The 18079-nt window shown below is 49.7% G+C and overlaps 1 protein-coding gene across 3 annotated transcripts in view; it reads left to right on the forward strand.

Annotated features, from left to right (window-relative positions):
• The first annotated feature begins 287 nt into the window (after positions 1-287).
• The window catches only part of CCDC50 (coiled-coil domain containing 50), a 44870-nt gene continuing 27078 nt past the window's right edge, over positions 288-18079 (forward strand). For all 3 annotated transcript variants that reach the window (XR_014229082.1, XM_082320685.1, XM_082320684.1), the window contains exon 1: positions 288-778. Coding sequence is in view for 2 of the 3 variants with exons in the window: in XM_082320685.1 (XP_082176811.1) it covers positions 730-778 (49 nt within the window). In the remaining variant the exon portion in view is untranslated. The remainder of the gene's footprint in view (positions 779-18079) is intronic.

An 18079-nucleotide genomic window follows, 5' to 3' on the forward strand; every position in this document is an offset into this window, starting at 1 on the left:
GTCCGCGCTGCCCTCCTTGAGACGTACCCGTCCCAACAGACAAACTCATTGCATCCCGCTTGCTTCCCCTCCCTGAAGGACAAGGGGGGCTCTTTGGCGACTGCGGCAGCCGCTGAGCCGCTGACTCCTTTGAGGCTCGACCTGGGCACGTTGTCATTGCCCAGACTCGTTTGAGGCTCGACCTGGGCACGTTGTCATTGCCCAGCCCGGCGGGACACATGCGAGCGCTGGGGTCGGGTGGCTCGGGAAGGGGGAGCGGGGGCAGAGACAACCGGATCCGGCACGGGAAAGCGCCGGGGGACCGGAGTTGTCCGAGTGGTTTGAAAAGGCGCCCCGGCGGTAATAGGGGGTCTCCAGGCCCCCCTCCGAAAAAAAGAAAAAAAAAAAAAAAAAAAAGTAAAATGAACTATAAATAAAGGCGCCGGGAGGGTGCCCGTCCCGCTGAACTCCGACTCGAGCACCGCTGGAGAAGGGGAGGGGGAAACCCCCCGGCCCCCCGCCCACCTCCCCGGGGAAGAGGGGCGGCGAGCGGCGGCCCCGCCCCGCCGCTTTCTGTCCCCTCTCCCGCGCCGTACGGCCGGGCGCGCCGGCTCCATCCGCTGGCAACTTTGTAGCGCGGGGCGCGGGCGGCGCCGCCGCGGCTCTGCCCTCACCCGGGGGGCGAGGGCCGACCCCTCCGGGCCCCAGTCCCGGCGCCGGCCCGGCGGGCCGAGCGCACCCCACCCCACCATGGCCGGGATCGGCATCGACCACTCTAAGCTGCCCGGAGTCAAAGAAGGTAGGGGTCACCCCGGGGGGGGAGCGGACCGGGGCGGGGGGGCGCGGAGCCGGTCCCCGGGCGGGGGGAGCTGGACGGGACGGGGCGGTTGGGGGGAATTGGGGGGAAGGAAGGGGAGAAACGGGAGAAACTCTTTTTCTTTTTTTTCTTTTTTTTAAATTATTATTTTAAATTTACCGGGGGCGGGTTGGGGGGGTCGGGGAGCCGGGGTGGGGGGGCTCCGTGCTCCGGCCGCGACACGGACGCGCGGGGCGGGCGGGCTGCGCGGGGCCCTTCGGGGTTTGCGGGAGCCGTCCCGCTTTGCCGTGCGTTGTCTTCGGCGGCCGTGCGGGGCGGAGGGAGGGGAGGGAAGGCGGAGGGCCGGCGGGGAAGAAGCAGCGTTAGCTTGACGGAGAGCCGCGGCCGCCCTCCCAGCCCGGCGCCCGGCTCCCCTCCGCGGGGTTGCGCGGCGGCGGCCGGGCGGGGAAGCGCCGCTTCTCCCCGGGAGGAGGCGAGGAGCGGCGCTGGGGGAGGGGGCCAGCCCTTTGTCTGCGCCGGGGCCGAGGCCGCCGCCGGCGCTTCTGCTCCGCTCCGCTCCCCCCCGCCGCGCCCGGCCGGCGGGGCTGGGGCTGGGGCAGGGCTGGGAGCCTGGCCGGGGTGCGCTCCCACGGGGCTAAGCCGGGCTGTGAAATCGCCGGCAGACCCTTCGGGGTATTGGCATGCAGATATGTTCCTCGCAGTTGTGGCTCGGCTGGGTTTGGAGGCTCCCGCTCGGGGCATTGATAAATGGGAGCAGAACTGTGAATATCCATAAATTTGGTGATTTGAGGGGGACTGGCGATGTTCAAGTCCCGGTTAAAAATACTTGAGCCTACGGGGTTTTTGTGAAGACTTTGCCCTGCATTGAGCTTTGTAGCACCAAGAAGCCTCCTGCAGCCTGCAGAATCCCTGCGCGCCCCAGGAGTGCAGGGGAAGGGTGGGCTGTAAGCGGCCCCGCTCGCTTTCTGGGTGTCCGGCTGCGTGTGGCTGCCGGTTTAGCCTGTGCTCGGTACAGCGATTCACCTTCAGTTGGGCCAGATTGGCCTCAGCTTCCCTGTTAGCAGAGTCTCTGCTTCACATGTGTGCCTTTAAGGTTAATTAAAGGTGCCCTGGAGCCAGTTTGCGTTTAAAAAGCTTTGTACGAGGTAGAGTCTGTTCTTTCTGACAGTGATAGAAGTCTGTAGAAGCTCTGTCAACATCAAGTTATTTTAGATTTACACTGTAGTAATAGAGAGCACTGCGTGCCTGTCTAAATACAACCAAAATTCCTTAAAGTTGTTTTCCTTGCCACTGGCTATTTCTTTTTTTAAATTCCATTCTTACAAAATAGCAAGTGTGAATTTGATGATTCAGCTAGTCAAGAGTAGAAGGCGTATGTCTGTGTAGGGAGCTGGAGGTTCCTTTTGACCTCTCGTCATCTTTTAATGCTTCACTCCTTACTGCTCCTGGAAGAAAAGTAATACCCATGTGCTGAAGTTTTAGGGGTTAATGTTGGTCCTATTAAGTCATTAGCAAAATTGTTATTGGTCATTTTAGTGTGGTCAAGATCTCATCCTTAGAGTCTGTCCACACATGATTACTCAAGAAAATTAATCCAATTATCCTTCCCAGTGGGTTGATTAAAGTGAATTAAAGTGAATTAAATACCTGTGTAGATGCTCTTATTCAAAATTCAGGTAGCCTTGATTTGATCTAGCTTGGTTCATTTTTGAAGTGAACTAACTGGACTGAGTTAAGGTTGTTTACATGTGGAATGAAAGTATGTTTACAGGGTTGCAATGTAGCTCAACCAGTCCTTGGTAAATTTGCACCTATGGTTAGCGTGGATTAAGTTTCAAGATTGTCATGGTACAACAATCTGTTGTTACCTGATAGCAATTGGATTAAAGTGGTGTCCCAGGGCAGCTCCAGCGTGCAAAGTACATGAGGCCTGAGCCGTGTTCTGCAAAGCCTCAGGCATGTTTCACGCTTTTAGTTTAGTGACATCATTTGTTTTTTATTGTGGAAAGTGTTGAAACTGAGCTATGCTTTGGATTAGATCTTTTCATGCTTGGTGTTAATGCCAACCAAGGAAAGAAACGCATTGCCTTCCATACCTAGGGAAATATTTATTGTTCCTGATACAGAAATCACTGTTGATCCTTCTGGAAAAACATTCCCTTTTTTCATTTCAGGTAAAGGTCAGCTTAGTCATTCATTAACAATGAAGAACTTTGTTTTGGTTTGAGTACTTTGGTCTTTGCCAGCTCCGCTTTGGGAGAGGAGGTGCAGTGTCCAGGTTCTTCCTGGCTGCAGGTAGCTGGGACTGCTGTGAGACAGCGTCATCCTCTTCTGGTGTGGGCTCAAAAAACTCTACTACAAGCGAGGTTGTTTCTATGCAATGATGGCAGTGAAAATCTGATAACTGTAGCTAGGTGCTGCAGGAAGCCTTGCTTCTTGTGTTTACTTTCTTTTTTTATCTTTAAAAGCATTTATATTAGCTGAAGGCCTGATATAGATGGCCTTTTGCCAGTGAAAACTGCCTCAGCAGGTCCAGTTTATTTTGTGGGTGGGGGTTTACTGGTGTAAAATACACCCCCAAAACACACTCTTTCTAGTATAAACTAGACCTTGGTGCTGCAGCCTGGGGTTACAGAGCCATTTTTCCATGGGCAGTAAAGCGGATGTTCTGACCACTGTGGTCAGTAAAGCTCTTGTAAGTTATTTGCTGAAGGTTTTGGTGTTAGTTGCAAACTGTGGGCTGAGTTTCTCTGCCTGTATTTCTATTCGCCTTTCAAGTGTCTGTGACATTTTCTCTTTTCATAAAGCAGCTTTTGCTGTGTGCTCTTTTGACACCCCACCCCACCCCCCCCCCCCCCCCCCGGGGATTGCTCAGCTCTGTGTGTGTAGATCTTTTTTACTCGAGGTCTCATTTGTGAGCCTTTTGGGGACAAAAGCATCCTGGAAATATTATTTTAATTAGTTACTTATAAAGCAAATCAAAGAAACTGGCTTGGGGTCTTCTTGATCTCCGTTTGTCTCTAATCTCTTGTGATCTGATGCATTACTAGCTGCTAAAATTGGGAAGAGCTATACCCTCTCCTTGGCTGCTTGTTTTAAATAAGCTCTTTGGTGCAGCTGCCCATGCCATCTCAAAGCACTCCTGGACCTGGGAAGCATTCCTGCCTGCATGTGTGCAGGCAGAACTGCACAGGGGGCGTTCCTGGGGAGATATTTTGGAGCTGTGCAGACCTTGCCCCTCTCTGGAGGGTGTACTTGTGGTCCAGTCTGCTGTTGCTGCCTCTGCCAAAGGGCTGAGGTCTGTGGCAATGGCTTTGCCAAGGGGATGCCCATGTCTGCTAAGACTGAGGCTCAGCCCCTGTCCAGTGCAGTCTCTGAGAGCCATCAGTTGTTAGCAGCGGCAGGTAAAACCCAGGTACGGGCTTCCTCGCCAGGGGCTCCTGGTCTTCCTGCCAGTTTGAATCCTCTGTGAGGAGAGAAAAGGGAGGGGGGGGGGGGGGGAAGGGAGGGACCCTGAACTCTGCCCCAGCAGTGTACGGCTCATTGGAACTGTGGAAAATTGCAGTGGCTTAGGTGTTTTTATTTAATTTTATTTTTAGTAGTACTATAAAGAACTGTAAGGGCAGTATGTCTGTGCCAGTCATTAGAACCAGCACTGCCACGCTGCTGTCTCTTGAGCTCCAGCCTTGACAAAGGCTGATTGTGCCACCAGTGCTCGGAGAGACACGGCAACAATGCTTGCACTATGGTTTCTGCTCTTCATTAAGCATCTGATTTGACTTTCTGAAGCTCCTGAGCTGTACATTCAAATGCTGCTAGCTGTAGTCTGCTGCCAGAGAGGCCAATTTCCCAAACGTGGTAGTAAAAGATACACCTCTGACTGCGGCCTTGGGGAAACAGGAAGGGCTTGAATCTTTATTTTCCGTCTTGGCACGGTGTTCTCTGGGGCAGGCAGCCTGTCTGGCTCTCTTGCTTTAACACAAATTGAATAAAAGTTTGCTGTAAGCATCAGTCTTCCTCTTCCTCCCAACCACAGCACCTTCCCTCTGACCTCTGCAGCTTAACGTGACCTTCACTGAGACTCCTGCAGTAAAAACCTCCTGGCTGCTGACTTTCCAAGTGACCAGGGAAGGGGGTCAGCACTGAGGTGCAGTGCCTCAGGCTCCCATGGAACAGACTGATGTTATTGGCTTATATCAGGGCTTTTGGTGCTTGTGTGTGCTCAGCAACACAACAGCGGACAAGAGAAACTTGATGTCTGTCAAAGGTGGAAGTGGGTTCAGAAAGTGTTAATGGCTGGCATGGCGTCTGGTGAGGAGGGATTCTGCTTTGGGATTTTTCAGGGGGTTGGTGTTGAGGGATGAGATGTCAGCTGTACTCATGTGAAGGAAGGGTTGGCCTTTAACTGGATTAATATAATCAGGGCAACAATTTTGAGAGCAGCTGAGGGTCAGCCAGGTCACTGTGAAGCCACCTGTCCCAAGCCCTTTGGCTCCAGCAGAGACTTTTCCTTGCAGCATGATGTGCAGTGTCACGGTTTTCTGCTTTGTGACTTCCTTGGAGAAAGGCTCTGAAAGATTCAGGCAAGCTGGATGGCTCGAGGGCAATGAGGAGGTGGAGAGTGATGGGACATAGATGCAGGCTTTTCTTTCTAGGTCACTGGTTCATGTCCAGCTCTTCTGAGTAATAGGAGGTCTGTTTTTCCAGCATGCATGAATTCAGTAGCTGAGGCTGTGGTACTCATTTCACTTCTGGTTAAAGCTGGGTGAAAGTTTTATTATGCATTCAGTTGTTCTGGGTCTGCAGTGCTTGGCAGAGGAGATGGGCAGGATTAGCATATTTCATGCTCTTGGCTCCAAAACACAACTGAGCAAGCAGGTCTGCCTCCTCCCATCCCTTAAATCCTTAGCACTTGTCCTCTGCGAGCTGCCGTGGAGGTTGTACCGAGGCAAAAAGATAACTCAAAAAGCAGTCTTTGGCAGAGAGGAGCTTCCAGACTCACGTTCATGCCTTCTGCAGAGATGTTTCCTTAGTTACTGACGAGTTTTTGGACTGGTATAAGAGGGTGCACAGTTTTTGCCCTGTTTTGCCCTGATTCCCGGGAATGGGGGCTTCCCCCACTTGTAATATTAGGACACTGGCCATCACCCATTGCTGCTCTCCGAGTAATGATCCCAGCTGAGCGGTGTGTTGCGGACAGCATTGTGTTTGCTGTGACCATGGGCCTCTGTTTAATCTTTAATTTCCCGTGGCCGTGAGCAACGTCAGAGGGTGCGTGCATGCCAGGCGGGAGTCAGAGATGGCTGCCACAAGGAGCAGGAGAGGCCAGTTGTGCTCTCTCGGAGCATAAGAAAAACCCTGCTTGGAGAAGCAATGGGATGTGCCTTGGGGTTGCGTGAAACTTCTCTATTTTCCTGGAATAAGCTTTCTATTTCTTGCTCAGAGACATCCAGTTCACATGAATGTGGTGATTTATAGGACAAAGTGAAATGTTCCCTCCCTGCTTCCTCGTCCCCTTCCCAGGGTGTCCCCAGCTGGCTGGCTTCCCACTTGGTTGCTGCCACTCCTCTGTGTGGTGCAGGTTTGAAGGCTGAAGCACTGAGGAAGGAGGCTGGTCTGTTGGTAAAACTACCTTAAAACTTGAGAAGCTTAGGTCCAGTTTCTGGTGTGGCACTTGCTGCTGGCTTGTCCTGTTGTTTCTTCAAAAAGGTGATAAGGATATTTGCCGTTTTGCTGCTGGTGGCTTGCATTGCAGGGAGCAAAGGGCTTTTGCTGGGCATTTCCACTGGCAAAGCAGGGCTGCAGTCTCCCTGGAGGCTGCTGTGTGTCAGGGATGCTCAGTGTTCACCTTAGAGTGCTGGCTTTTTCACAGGACACATGATGGGACCTTGTGGAAGTTCCTTGATGCTTCATTTATACTTTTTAAAAATAGAAATTGGAGCCTTCCCACTATTTTCTTTCTCGGTACATGAAAAGATACCTACCACACAGCTCATTGAGTGAGTGCTATATGGCCTTGGCACTGTATGGCAGCTGGGAGAGACTTTTAGCAGGGCTGGAAAGAGAGCAGGAGAGTGCAGCATCACACTATGCATAAGAGGTGCAAGGCAGGGCTATTGTGAACCTTGCATTGAGCAAAGGACACCAGTTAGGCCTGGGTGCTCATAAAATCTACCCTGTAACCCTAGGCACCTTGTGAATTAAGCTTGCCAGAAGTGTTACTTTCCCTGGGGAGAAGGGTGTGGATGAAAGCCTGCTGAGGAGCCCGGCACAGCCCTTCTGCCCCTGCCCAAAGATTTTTCTGTCAGACTCCGGAAGCATAACTGATGATTATTTTAATTGCACGCCAACCCACGGTGCCACCACCACGATGCTCTGTCAGCCAAATAAAAATAGTGAGATCTTTTTGACTCGGGCCTGGGTTGGTAGGGGTTTGGTCCGTGCACTCCTGACAGCCTTGCTGTGGTGACTGCTATTCAGGACAGAAAGTCGAAGTGGGTTTGCAAGTGAGTCACTCTTCTTCATTTCTCTTTTCAGAGGAGGTGTAAAAACCTGCGTGCAGTAAAAATTTGAGTTCCTGTGTGCATATGGGTATGGTTCATTTTTTTTTTCCTGGCCCTTCTGCTGACTGTAGGACTCGGTGGCTGGAGGAATCGGCTTAAGAGGAAACGTTATGTGGGCTCAATATGTGTTGTTCAGTAAGTGATGACAAAGGGGAAGAGGACATAAACGTGCAAATATTTGAAGGCACTGAGAGACAGGCGTACCTTAAGGACGCTGACAGGGCTGACCCGAGAAGTAGTAGGACAAAAGGGAGGAAGGAAGTTTATGCGAACAGGAATATTTCCTGGCAGCGAGAGGTGGGTTTGTTGATTTTTTTTTTGTTTGTTTGTTTTGTGTTTTATTTGTTTTGTGTTTTGTTTGGTTGGTTTTTTTTTTTTTTTCTTCTGCAGAAACCTCTCCAAAAGACATGGTGCCTATAGCTTTGGCCCTTTACAGCCAGACAGGACAAGAGGCCGGACCGTGCCCCAGCAGGGAATGTTCCTTGCAGAGGGGCTGTCACCACTGACCTGGCACACGGGCTGGGGAAGTGCTGGCCTGGCTTGGAGCAGCCTTCCCTGGTGTCAATGGAAACTTTCTCCCCCTCTGCATGGCAGAATGGCTTTGCATTGCAAAAGCACTTGAGCTTATCACATATGTCTGTTAAGGATATGGCAAACATTATTTGTGGCATCCTGGTGGGAAGAAATTTTTTCTCCCTCTGTTCTGGAGTTAGTTTTATTATTGGGGTGCTGGCTTGTGGGACGGGGAGGATTTATGTCCTAAACTCACCAGCACCTCCTGGAGCCTTTGGTAGTGCTGTTGGGGGCTGGGGTGAAGCGGTGGAGGACAGCAGGGAAAGACTTGGGAATTTTCCAAGCCACCAGGCTGTTGGCTGTTATTGTGGCACGCAGAGAGTGCGGCTGCTCACAGGGCTGTGCTCTCCTGCAGGCGATTCGGTCGGCGCCAGGTTTCCGAAGGAAGTTGGTGTTGGGAAGAGGCTGGGCTCTCCTGGCCTTGTTTGCAGTGCTGGAGGGACTGGGTCCTTGGCTAGGGCTGCACAGCCCTGCCTGCATTCCTCACATCCCTGATACAAGGTGGAAAAGGAAAGTTTGCCTCTAGCTTCGATTACAGTGCTTGGTTACCTGGTATTCCAGGCGGTTGGTGTTGCCCAGAGCATCAGCTCTGGCCATGTAACAGGTGAACTTGTTAGGTCCTGATATAAATTGGCCTTTTTTTAAGAAGCTGTGAGTATGCAATATCACCTAAAGGTGGTTTAGTTCCCAAAGCAAAAAACCTTACTTCTGACTGACTTGGAGCTCATTTTGTGTTCTGAGAGGTGGCATTTAAAAGGCTGCCAGCCTGCTTCTTCCTCGTGCTTTGCAGTGCACGTGAACCGTGGGCACAGATGCCACAAAGTGGTTTGCTCCAGGCTGATGCTAGGAGCTCTGCCTCCCTGCCCATCTGGCCCCAGAGGCCAGGGACTTATTCTTACCCTCATATGCTGCTGTTTTAAATCTGTAGTTGCTCTAAGGGCAGCGTGCCAACACAAGGCTGTGACAGGAAGGGGGACATACATTGTTAGTGTTGCAACTTTACTGATTTGTGACTCTCTTGTAGATGGATGTGAATGTTTGACTGATCTGGGGCCAGCTTTGGTACTTTGTGTTCTCCAGAGCTGACTAATAAACCTGGAGAACTTAAACGCAGGAAGCGAGGGGGGAGAGGAGAGGGTACCCCTGAGGAGCTGGTGGAGCAAAGAAAAGGGGGTTTGAAATGAAGCAGAGCATCCTCAGTTGGTTAGGTAGAGGCAAGTTGTTCTTGCAGAGCAGATTTGCAGTGCTGGCAGCAGCTGAACGGGTGGCAGACAGGAGTTCTCGCAGCCTAGCAGCCGCCTTTCTAGGAAAAAGGAAGCTGATAAGGAATCTGCAAGAATCGGAGCCGATTGCAGGATCAGTTCAGACACCTCCAGCTTCGAATGCAGTGGCTGGCCAGGTTTCCAGCAAACCTGGGGGGCTGCCCTGAAGCCCATCCTGCTGGAGCTTTGTTTCTCTTGGTATCTGATCTGGATGAATAAAACCTGGTTCGTTAGCATGTGCACTGATGCTGCGGTCTGTCCTTCCAGCTGCAGCTCTGGTTTAGCTACAAGCCTCGAAGCAGTCTCGGGCTTGACTCTAGTCACCTGAAGGCTGAAAAGAAAGTGGCATCTCTCACAGAGTCTTTCTTCTGCTTGTTCTGTTCAGAGATGCTTGTTCCTCCAAACAGCTGTGGGTCCCTGTGGTGTAAAACCACACCATAGGGTTTTGAGAGGAACTGGAACCTTTTTTTGGTACTTGGCACCTTCTGCGTGGGCATCAGGCTTTCAGAAGTCAGCCTTGCGCAAACAGTCACCAAACTGAAGCAGTGCATGAACTTGGACCAGAGGGGCATTGAGAGCTCCCTTTTTGAATCCTGTGTCCCTTGTATTCTGCTACATTATCTTTTAGGATTAAGCTGGAGGAGAAGCCTGGGAGAGCTGACAGTTTGAGTTATCTCTGCTTCCAGCTGCCTGCCTGCGCCTCTGGAGCTGCTGTGTGAACTTATTCACTACAGCCTGAAACTGAGGGCTTAGAAATGCCAGTGAAGCATCTGACATCCAGGGTGCCATGGTTCCTGAAAGGCACCCTGAACCACAAAGTGGACCTGCCAGCTCTCTGCAGAGAAACTACTGAACTGAGCAAGGGATTTAGGCTTGCATTTAGCAGAGAACAGAAGTTTTGCCTATCTGGGAAATTCAGTGTGTCCTTCCAAGAGTTTTGTGTAGTATAAAATTGCCTAAAATGCTGAAATAAAAGCTGAAATAAACAGATCAAAGTAAAATACGGTGATCACTGTTCAGATGGGTCTGGGGGAAGGGAGTGTATATAATGCAAATCCCTTGAGATGCAGGCTCCATGCCTGAGCAGTTTTCTGAGTGGGTGGCTGTTTTGAGTTATGCATGAAAGGAGACTGTTTTTCTTTTCCTTCTCCCTTACACCAGTTTAAATGAGTGGTGTTGGGCTTAAAACTGAAACTGCCATGACATCCTGTCTGCAAAAGAAACAAAAAAGCCTCCAGAAAAGGACAGTCCTATATGATCCATGGGACACTGCTGAAGGCATGTTTTACAGCTACGGTAGTGCTTATGGGGACATCTGTGTGAGCCAGGGATTTTGACCTCTCCTGATGAAGGTAACTCCTGCCACGCTCTCCACTGATGTGTGTGGTGGTTTGCCCTTGGGCAAAGTGAGGGTAAAACACATCTGTTGGCAGTGTTACTTGTTTTGCTGTGATCCATGGTTGGGAGGCAGTGGTGAAAGTTCACTGCTAGGAAAACTTCTGGCTTTATTGTTGATTGCTCATTTTGCACATGTGGTGTTAGCTGAGTCAACTGAAGCTGCGTCAGATGCTGGAGAGAACGACTACAGAAGCAACTTTTGTTCTTACTGATGATTTAAGATTAACTTCCACACACAGACCCAGTTATGCCTGAGATATTGTCAGTGAAGTGTATGTTTGGCTGCCTGGGGTCTGCTGCTTGGCTATAGTGTCAAACTAGCCAAGCCATCCCTGACCGATATATCTACCTTGAGGTTTTTATACCCACCCACCTGGATGTTACTGATGGGTCCACAGTGTGATGGCTGAGCTCACTGGTGAACTTTTGGGTCTAGGCAGCCCTGTACAGGCTGGTGGACACTGGGGCACTCAAGAAAGACCTACAGAGATAAGACTGTTCTGAGCCTGGCAGATAATGGCTTGCAGACATTAACGTATTGTGGCTTATATATCTGCTCTCTGCTTTAAGGTGGCAAAATACTGTATGTCTTCAGCCCCTCAGTACAGAGATGTTTCTGGAATAGGAGGCAGCAGCTGTAGCAGCAATATTGGCTATAGGACTGAGGGCTTTTGGAAAGTGCTTGTGACTCGGAGTACGTCATATCTGAAGACCCAGCTGGACCTGGCTGAAAAGGCTGAATTTTTGAAGCATGGGTGCCAGTACTCCTTAGGGTACAATGTCATTTTCAAGTACGTCTGTATGTCCAAGCTTGAAGTGCTTCAACTCAACATTTTCTTCTGGAAGTCAAAGACATGATCTTCAACATTCTTGACCTATGAGTTGTGTTTTAAGCTTGGGGAATAAGAATAATTGCTCACATTTAGAAAGATTGCAGATGAGGTGGTGTAGGGTGCAATTATCCAATGATGAAAAAGATGGCAGTCTCCTGTAATAAAGGCAGAATGATAAATTTCATCAAATATTGTGACTGGGGCATGCTCTAGGATGACCTTTTGAGCTCCCTTGTGGTGGTATTTTTTTTGCAATCTTGGGTATCTCCACCTTCCTGTCTGTACTGTGCAAGCACATCACCTTCTGCTTTGGGGTGTTCAGCAGATGCTTTCTCAGCTTGAGGACTGCTCTACAGTACAGTTTGCAGGCAGGTCTACAGAAGTGGGAATGCCCAATGAGTAGCCTCAGAGAAGGCATTTTGTGAATGCTGCTGATTTCTATTTCAAGGCAGGTTAAAAAAATAGACTCGTGTTCTGAGGATTTGGTTCCAAAATATATATATAGTCTTCTTTTTTAAAGCATTGTTGGGCAGGTGAGAGCTTGTTGCTGGAGAACACTGCAGACAGTGCACAAACCTCTCATGGCCTTGACCTCAAGGCATTAGCTTAGAGCAGAGAGGATAACCTCCTTCCCAAATCCCAAGCTGTTCTTGGCTTCCATGCCAAGACTGCCAATAAAAAAAAAAATGGTTCTGTAGCAATATTTTTTTTACTTTGCACGTTTATGCTTTTAAGAATTATGCCAAGACCCCTCAGTTTGGTTCCCCATGGAGCCACCCAGTCTCATGGTGCTGCCTTGTAGCTCCCGGCTATGTGAGATGCTCTGGTGCTGTGGCTGAAAGGCAAAAATCATTCCCTTCCCCAGTCTGTCCAGCCCTGCTCTCTGCCTGGGAGCCACCTTCTCCCTGTGCGAGTTTTCTGATGTCCTTGGCACTGACAGTGCCTGGTGAACAAGGTCCTAGGAATGCTGTCTGTGTAACTGCAGCTGCAGCAGCCGAGACGTGTCCTGGCCAGCCTTCATCGGCACCCACGTGTGGTAGCAGGAGCTTAGGAATCTCCTGGTGCGATGGGAAAGGCAGGATGGAAATGAGAAAGGCTGAGGTCAGGCCATGTATCTGGCAGAGCAGCTCTGCTGGGGGTGAGAAGGAAATGTCCCAGTTGCATGTTTCTTCTGGAAACTGCCCTCTGGGTAGCCTCTTGCCTCCAGTTGGGTGGCTGCTTGGTCATTTTGGCTTTGTTTCAAGGAAACGATCTGCAGATTTTGGAGGGCTTGCCTGGCTTGGAGTGGCCTGACCAGTCCCTGTTGGTAAGAGTCTCTATGAAGTCCCAGCTTACTTTCTGATCTGCAGGGGTCTTCATAACTCACCATCTTCCTGAGACTGCTGGCTCGTAACAGGCTGCACTTGCTGCATGCCACTTAATTTGTCAGCTCTGTAGGCCCTAAAAAGTGATTTTTAGCTGATGAAACTGTTTTTTCCTGTGTCACTTTTGTCTTTCCTCTCCCTCTTGTCCCTCAGTTCAGGATTCAAAAACTGCAGATGCTCTAAACTAAGCATGACTCACACCTTCTAGTTTATTTTGTGAATTATCCAGCACATGATGCTGACGGGAAAATGTTGGGAGTGGAGGGGGTGGGGAGGAAGAGATGGTTTTTAAGACCCGAAAGGAAATGCTTAGAGCATGCATGTGTGGTCCCTGGGTCACTGAACTGGCCGATGTCCCAGAGCATGTCATATGGGCCACATGAACCAAAGGGGCCCTTGGGCCCTTCAGCGGATGTCAAAACATGGTCGAAGACTTCGGGAAGATGGGGGGGGAGGGGGGGGGCGGGGGAGGTGTTTTGCTGTAGGCCTTGCTTGAGAGGCCAGTGGAGTTTGACCTCTTGTAGAGACAGGGCACATTCATGCTGCCCATTCCTGGACGTTACTTACTCCTTTGTCACATACCTAACTATTGTTAGCAACATCTAAGGCTGCTTTTGCTCCTCTGTTGTGGTTACCTCACTCTCTTTGAAGCAGTTTGGTGTTAGAAGTGCTGAGTTACGGAGCTGAGGTGATACTGGTGAAAGCTAGTGAGGCAGGTGGCAGAATATAAAAAGGAAAAGGTTATTTCGTGAAATATTGCAAGTTGTTGTACCTAGAGACGTTCTTATCTCAGCCATAAAGGCAGGGTTTGCAACCATGCTTGCAAGAGCCTCAGATGCACTGATGCGTAGAAAGGCATATTTTCGGGGTGAACCGCTACCAGCGGAGAAGACCTGTACTTGGAGCTTGCGGAGAGGCTCTTCAGGGTCCCTCAAGCAAGTGAGCTCCCTCTGTCGTGCCGCTGCATGGATTTTGCAGCCCACCACTGCTGCAAAGGATGGTGCTTCCAGCCACGCTTCTGCCCCTGTCCTCCCCTGCTGGCACCTCTGCTGGCTGTGGCAGCAGCTGGGATTCCTGGGCTGGCATTTCTATCATTGACAGCTGTGCCAGAAGCACGTATCCCCAGGCTTGCTCCCTGCTGTGCCAAGGAAGAGTGGCTTAATCAGGCTATGGTAAACCTGTTGTTAATGTTTCACGCTTCACTGGACTTGCCAATTGTAGCTCCTGTGATTGCACCCCTGCTGCTTGTTTGACTGCCTGATGGCTCACAGCCAGGGCCCAGAGATGGGAAGTCAAGTTAATTCGCAGCAGTGAATGTAACGTTAATCTTACCTTTCATTTTTTAGGCATACAGTTAGGGAATAAGGAAATGGATTTCTTTCCCCTTAAATACAAAGCCTCTTGGAGAGGAGAAATTGTGAGTCTCTCAATTGTCGTTGGGGCAACCCTATTTCTCAGCACAAACCCAGTGGACATAATACCTAGTAATGAGTGTGCTGGGGCCATGCTGAGACTGGGCAGGGGATGAGGACTAGCATCAATAAAGCTTCATTTCAGACCATGCCTGGCTGGTCCACATCTCCAGTTATTTTGTAGTTGCCTCATTGTTGGATGCCTGTCTTCGGGGATGGAGGGTTGGTTTCCTTGGCCTCACTTGCAGCTGTGGTCATGCTTGACTCAGTGCCACGGGCGCTGGGTCTAGTCTTGAGGGAGTGCTCGGCATTTGCCATCACCCCCAGACTTGCTAGGAGTTGCAGGTGTCCCCATCTCTTGCCACCTGGCTGGCTGACAGCACTTCATTGTGTTTGTAATGGGATGTTCTCATCTTCCTTTGCATGTTGTTCTCGGGCTGATGGGACTTGGGAATAATGTGCTCAGATGAGTTAGAGGCAGCCAGCCTAGCCAAGTTTCTGACAGTGATGAAAGGTCTTCTCGTGCTGTCTGCCCTGCCAGCAACTTCTGCAGCACAAAGTGAGGGCTGTGTGCTCAAGCTGTCCATTCGTGGGTTTGTAAGAGCGGCTTAATGGAGTGTATATGCAGCCAAGTGGCTTCTTCGGCAGCGCATGAATGAATCCAAACATGTGAGCAAACCCAAGGCTTGCTGCTGCCCTGGCAGCCTCCTCTGTGAGATGGGGGCACCATGGAGCCCAGACATGTGGGAGCTTCCAGTGTGCACATCATGAGTAGCCATCCAGTTTCCCTCTCTCTGTACTGGGTCTTGATGCGATAATCATTGCTGTTTCAAGACCCAGCCCCTGTATTCACATCTAGGCCCTGCAACTTGGTGGCTTGTCCCAGGGCGTTGTCCCTACTTGCTTTGTCCCTGTTTGTTTAACTTCAGAGACCCATGAACTCCTTCCAACGGATCTCTGGAGGAGCAAATAGAAGAAGCAGTCCTACCTATACAACACAACAGTATATGTGCTTGGCCTTTTTATTTAAGGAGTCTGTGCTTTTTTAGGAAGTTTTTAGTGGCCCATCAATCAAAAAGGGTTGAACAATTATTGCTACATTGTAGGAATGAAGCTCACAGGAGGAGATGAGACTTTTTTGGGGCTGGTGCAAGACTGTCAAGAGAAGAGCAGCAGTGTTCTACCACGGCCCTCCCACTTTCTTGCCTGTACGCCAAGCATGTTTCTGTCAACATGTTTCTTTCCAAACAAATAGAGAAGTCTGGGTGTGGGTAGAATGGAGTAAAAAAACCTGAAGTCCTCCTCTGCACATGTGCCTCTGTGGGAAGGATGGAGAAAAGGTCTGCCAGCACCAGCAGCACTATGACCAGCAAGGCAGAGCTCAAATACCATGGGGATCAGAGCAGTGTGGGAGCCTATGCAGAAAGGAGTTGGGAAGGCTGGGATGCAGTTTCATAAGCATTTCTTACACGAGCAATCTTTATGCAAAAAAATACCCAGCTCTGAAATGCTCATCCTTGCTCCTGTGCTGCCTGCCTTGTCTTGCTAGTACAGCTGTTTAGGCAGCTGTGCAGTGGACTTGCTCAGCGACCTATTACAGTTAAAAATAACACTTCCTTCCACTTTTTTTTTTTTTCTTCTTCTTAACTGTAAGGAGCAAGTGCTGCTGCTTGAATATGTGGTGGTAAAAGCACAGCCCTAGATTTAGGCAGACTGTGTGTGGCTCTGTATTGAGGTGTCTTTGCTTAGCTCTGAGCTAATAGTAGGGCTCAAACCTCTGAGTTGGATGTGCCCTTCCAGCAGGCCAGACGATGCTTGTTGTAAGCAGAAGGTGGTTGTTCCACAATCGTGCTATGAAGCTGAAGTAGCATTAGCGACCACAGAAAAAAAGTCTCTACGGGCAAGATCCCCTTGCCCTGTCCCATAAAAACGTGTTCGTGACCACCAGGCACCCTGGGTATGTCACTTGTGAATAGCACTGCTGCCTGCAACTCAGCTGTGGCTTTTCCAGATCTGTGGCTGAAGGCAGAGTTTCTTTATCTATACACAAATGCCCACTGGAAGTGTTTCAGTGCTATTTACTGTTTTGTATCTTCTTTCCTTTTTTAAAAGAAGCTGCAATAAGAAAAAAGCAACAACAAAACCTTAATTGCACCATCCAGAATTGTACATGCTTAAAGTGAGTCACTATGGGATCATGTAACTGTAATCTTTGTCCTCATCTCCACCCTGCTGCTCGCGGCTCTAGCTGTTAGGAGCTTTTCTCATCTGTAAAACACCTTCCAATGCAGAAAGGCTCAAAAAGTCTGTTGAATTTGATAAAAGAGAAAGTGTTTATCTGACCTCTTAGTACACACAACTAGAAACTCTTCTAGATATTTTGTGAAGATACCTGGGTGCAGAGGAACATCTCAACGCTTCTGTAGCGGAGCGTGTGCGTCAGTGCGAGAAGAGGAAAGGCTTGTGGGACTGTGGCTTGGGAAGATGCGTCTGCCTTCTCGTTTCCTTGTAGTATTTTCCACCCTTTGCGGTGATGGAAATGTTTTATCTTCTCTGACTCTGAAACATTTCATAAACGGGTTCCTTATAAATTCCCCTTGTAGTTTTGGTACGTTCTGGGGGTTTTGGGGTTATTTTCACTTTCTTTTCTAGGCTGCCACTGTGCTGTGCTAAAGAGAAACCTTGGTCTTCCCCAGAGGTTTCGCCTGTGGAGCGCAGCAGCAGCGGTTCATGCCTCCCTCTGCAGCTTCAGAAGCACCTTGTATTTCTCTGCTTTGTGTCATACATTTCAAATGGGAGATATTCCCCTTTCGGGTCCTGTTAAGCTGCTTAGCTTGTCACATGGAGGGAAAAACAAGTGACAGACCTCTCCACTGTAAATTTTTCAGTGCCCCTGCCTTACACTCCCCTTGAAGCGTATGGGAACCCCGTGTCTGGCAGATGTGCGGAGCGGGGCCCCATCCTGCAGTTTGCGGGCACAGGTCACAGCTTGTCCTTGGTTCACGGAGAAGCTGATGTGTACCTACCACCAAAAGGCTGAACCAGTTGCTCTGTGTGTGTCCTGGTCCCGATATGTATGTGACTTGTGCTTTGTTGCCCTGCTGCCTATCATAGCAAGTTAAAAATAAACTCTGATGTTTTTCTACAGTGTAGGTGGAGCGTTCCTTTGAAAGTTCAAGTGCGAAAGTGATAGGCATTGGCAAAAATCTGCTCCTTTCAGACTGGTGCCAAAGGGAGCTTGTCCCCTTCCCATTTAGCTTGTCTCTGGGTCATTTTCAGCATCTTTTTAAGAAGCTGTGCTTATCCCTGCCAGTAGCGCTGTGGTTGATCCCATATCTCAGTTCTAGGTACAAACCCAGCACTTGAAAAAGTCGATGAAGCTTATAGGAAGACAACTGTAAAATGATTCCTGAGCCAGTAGAAATGCCTTGCAGCGAGAGCCATGGAGCTCAGTCTGCTCAGATCCTCAGAGGTGACAGTGAGCATGTGTCTTTGTGCAGAGAAAATACTACTCTCAGACTCTTTAACCTGGCAAAGAAAGTCATAGTAAGCACAAATGCTTGACCTTGGTTTTAGTTGAACATACTAAGCGTGGGCATTGGTATAAATCTGGTTGGAATACAGGGTTTTGTATACAAGGGCTGATCCAGTGGTGGTGTGGGCAATTCTGGTCTTAAACTAAAGAAGCAGAGGTGGTGGGGAGAGTGGAGAAGGCTTGTTATGCAAGCAGGGACAAAAAAAAGTAAGTACATGCAGAAATAGCCACAAGCACAGAGGGGAAAAAACCCACAAGTCCAGACCTTGGCTAGCAGAAAGCAAATGTGACAGAAGTCTCTCTGCGTGTATGCTCCCCCGACCCCCATAGCTCTTTTGATGTG

The sequence above is a fragment of the Platalea leucorodia genome, assembly GCF_965183815.1.
Source record: "Platalea leucorodia genome assembly, chromosome: 8".
Lineage (NCBI taxonomy): Eukaryota > Metazoa > Chordata > Aves > Pelecaniformes > Threskiornithidae > Platalea > Platalea leucorodia.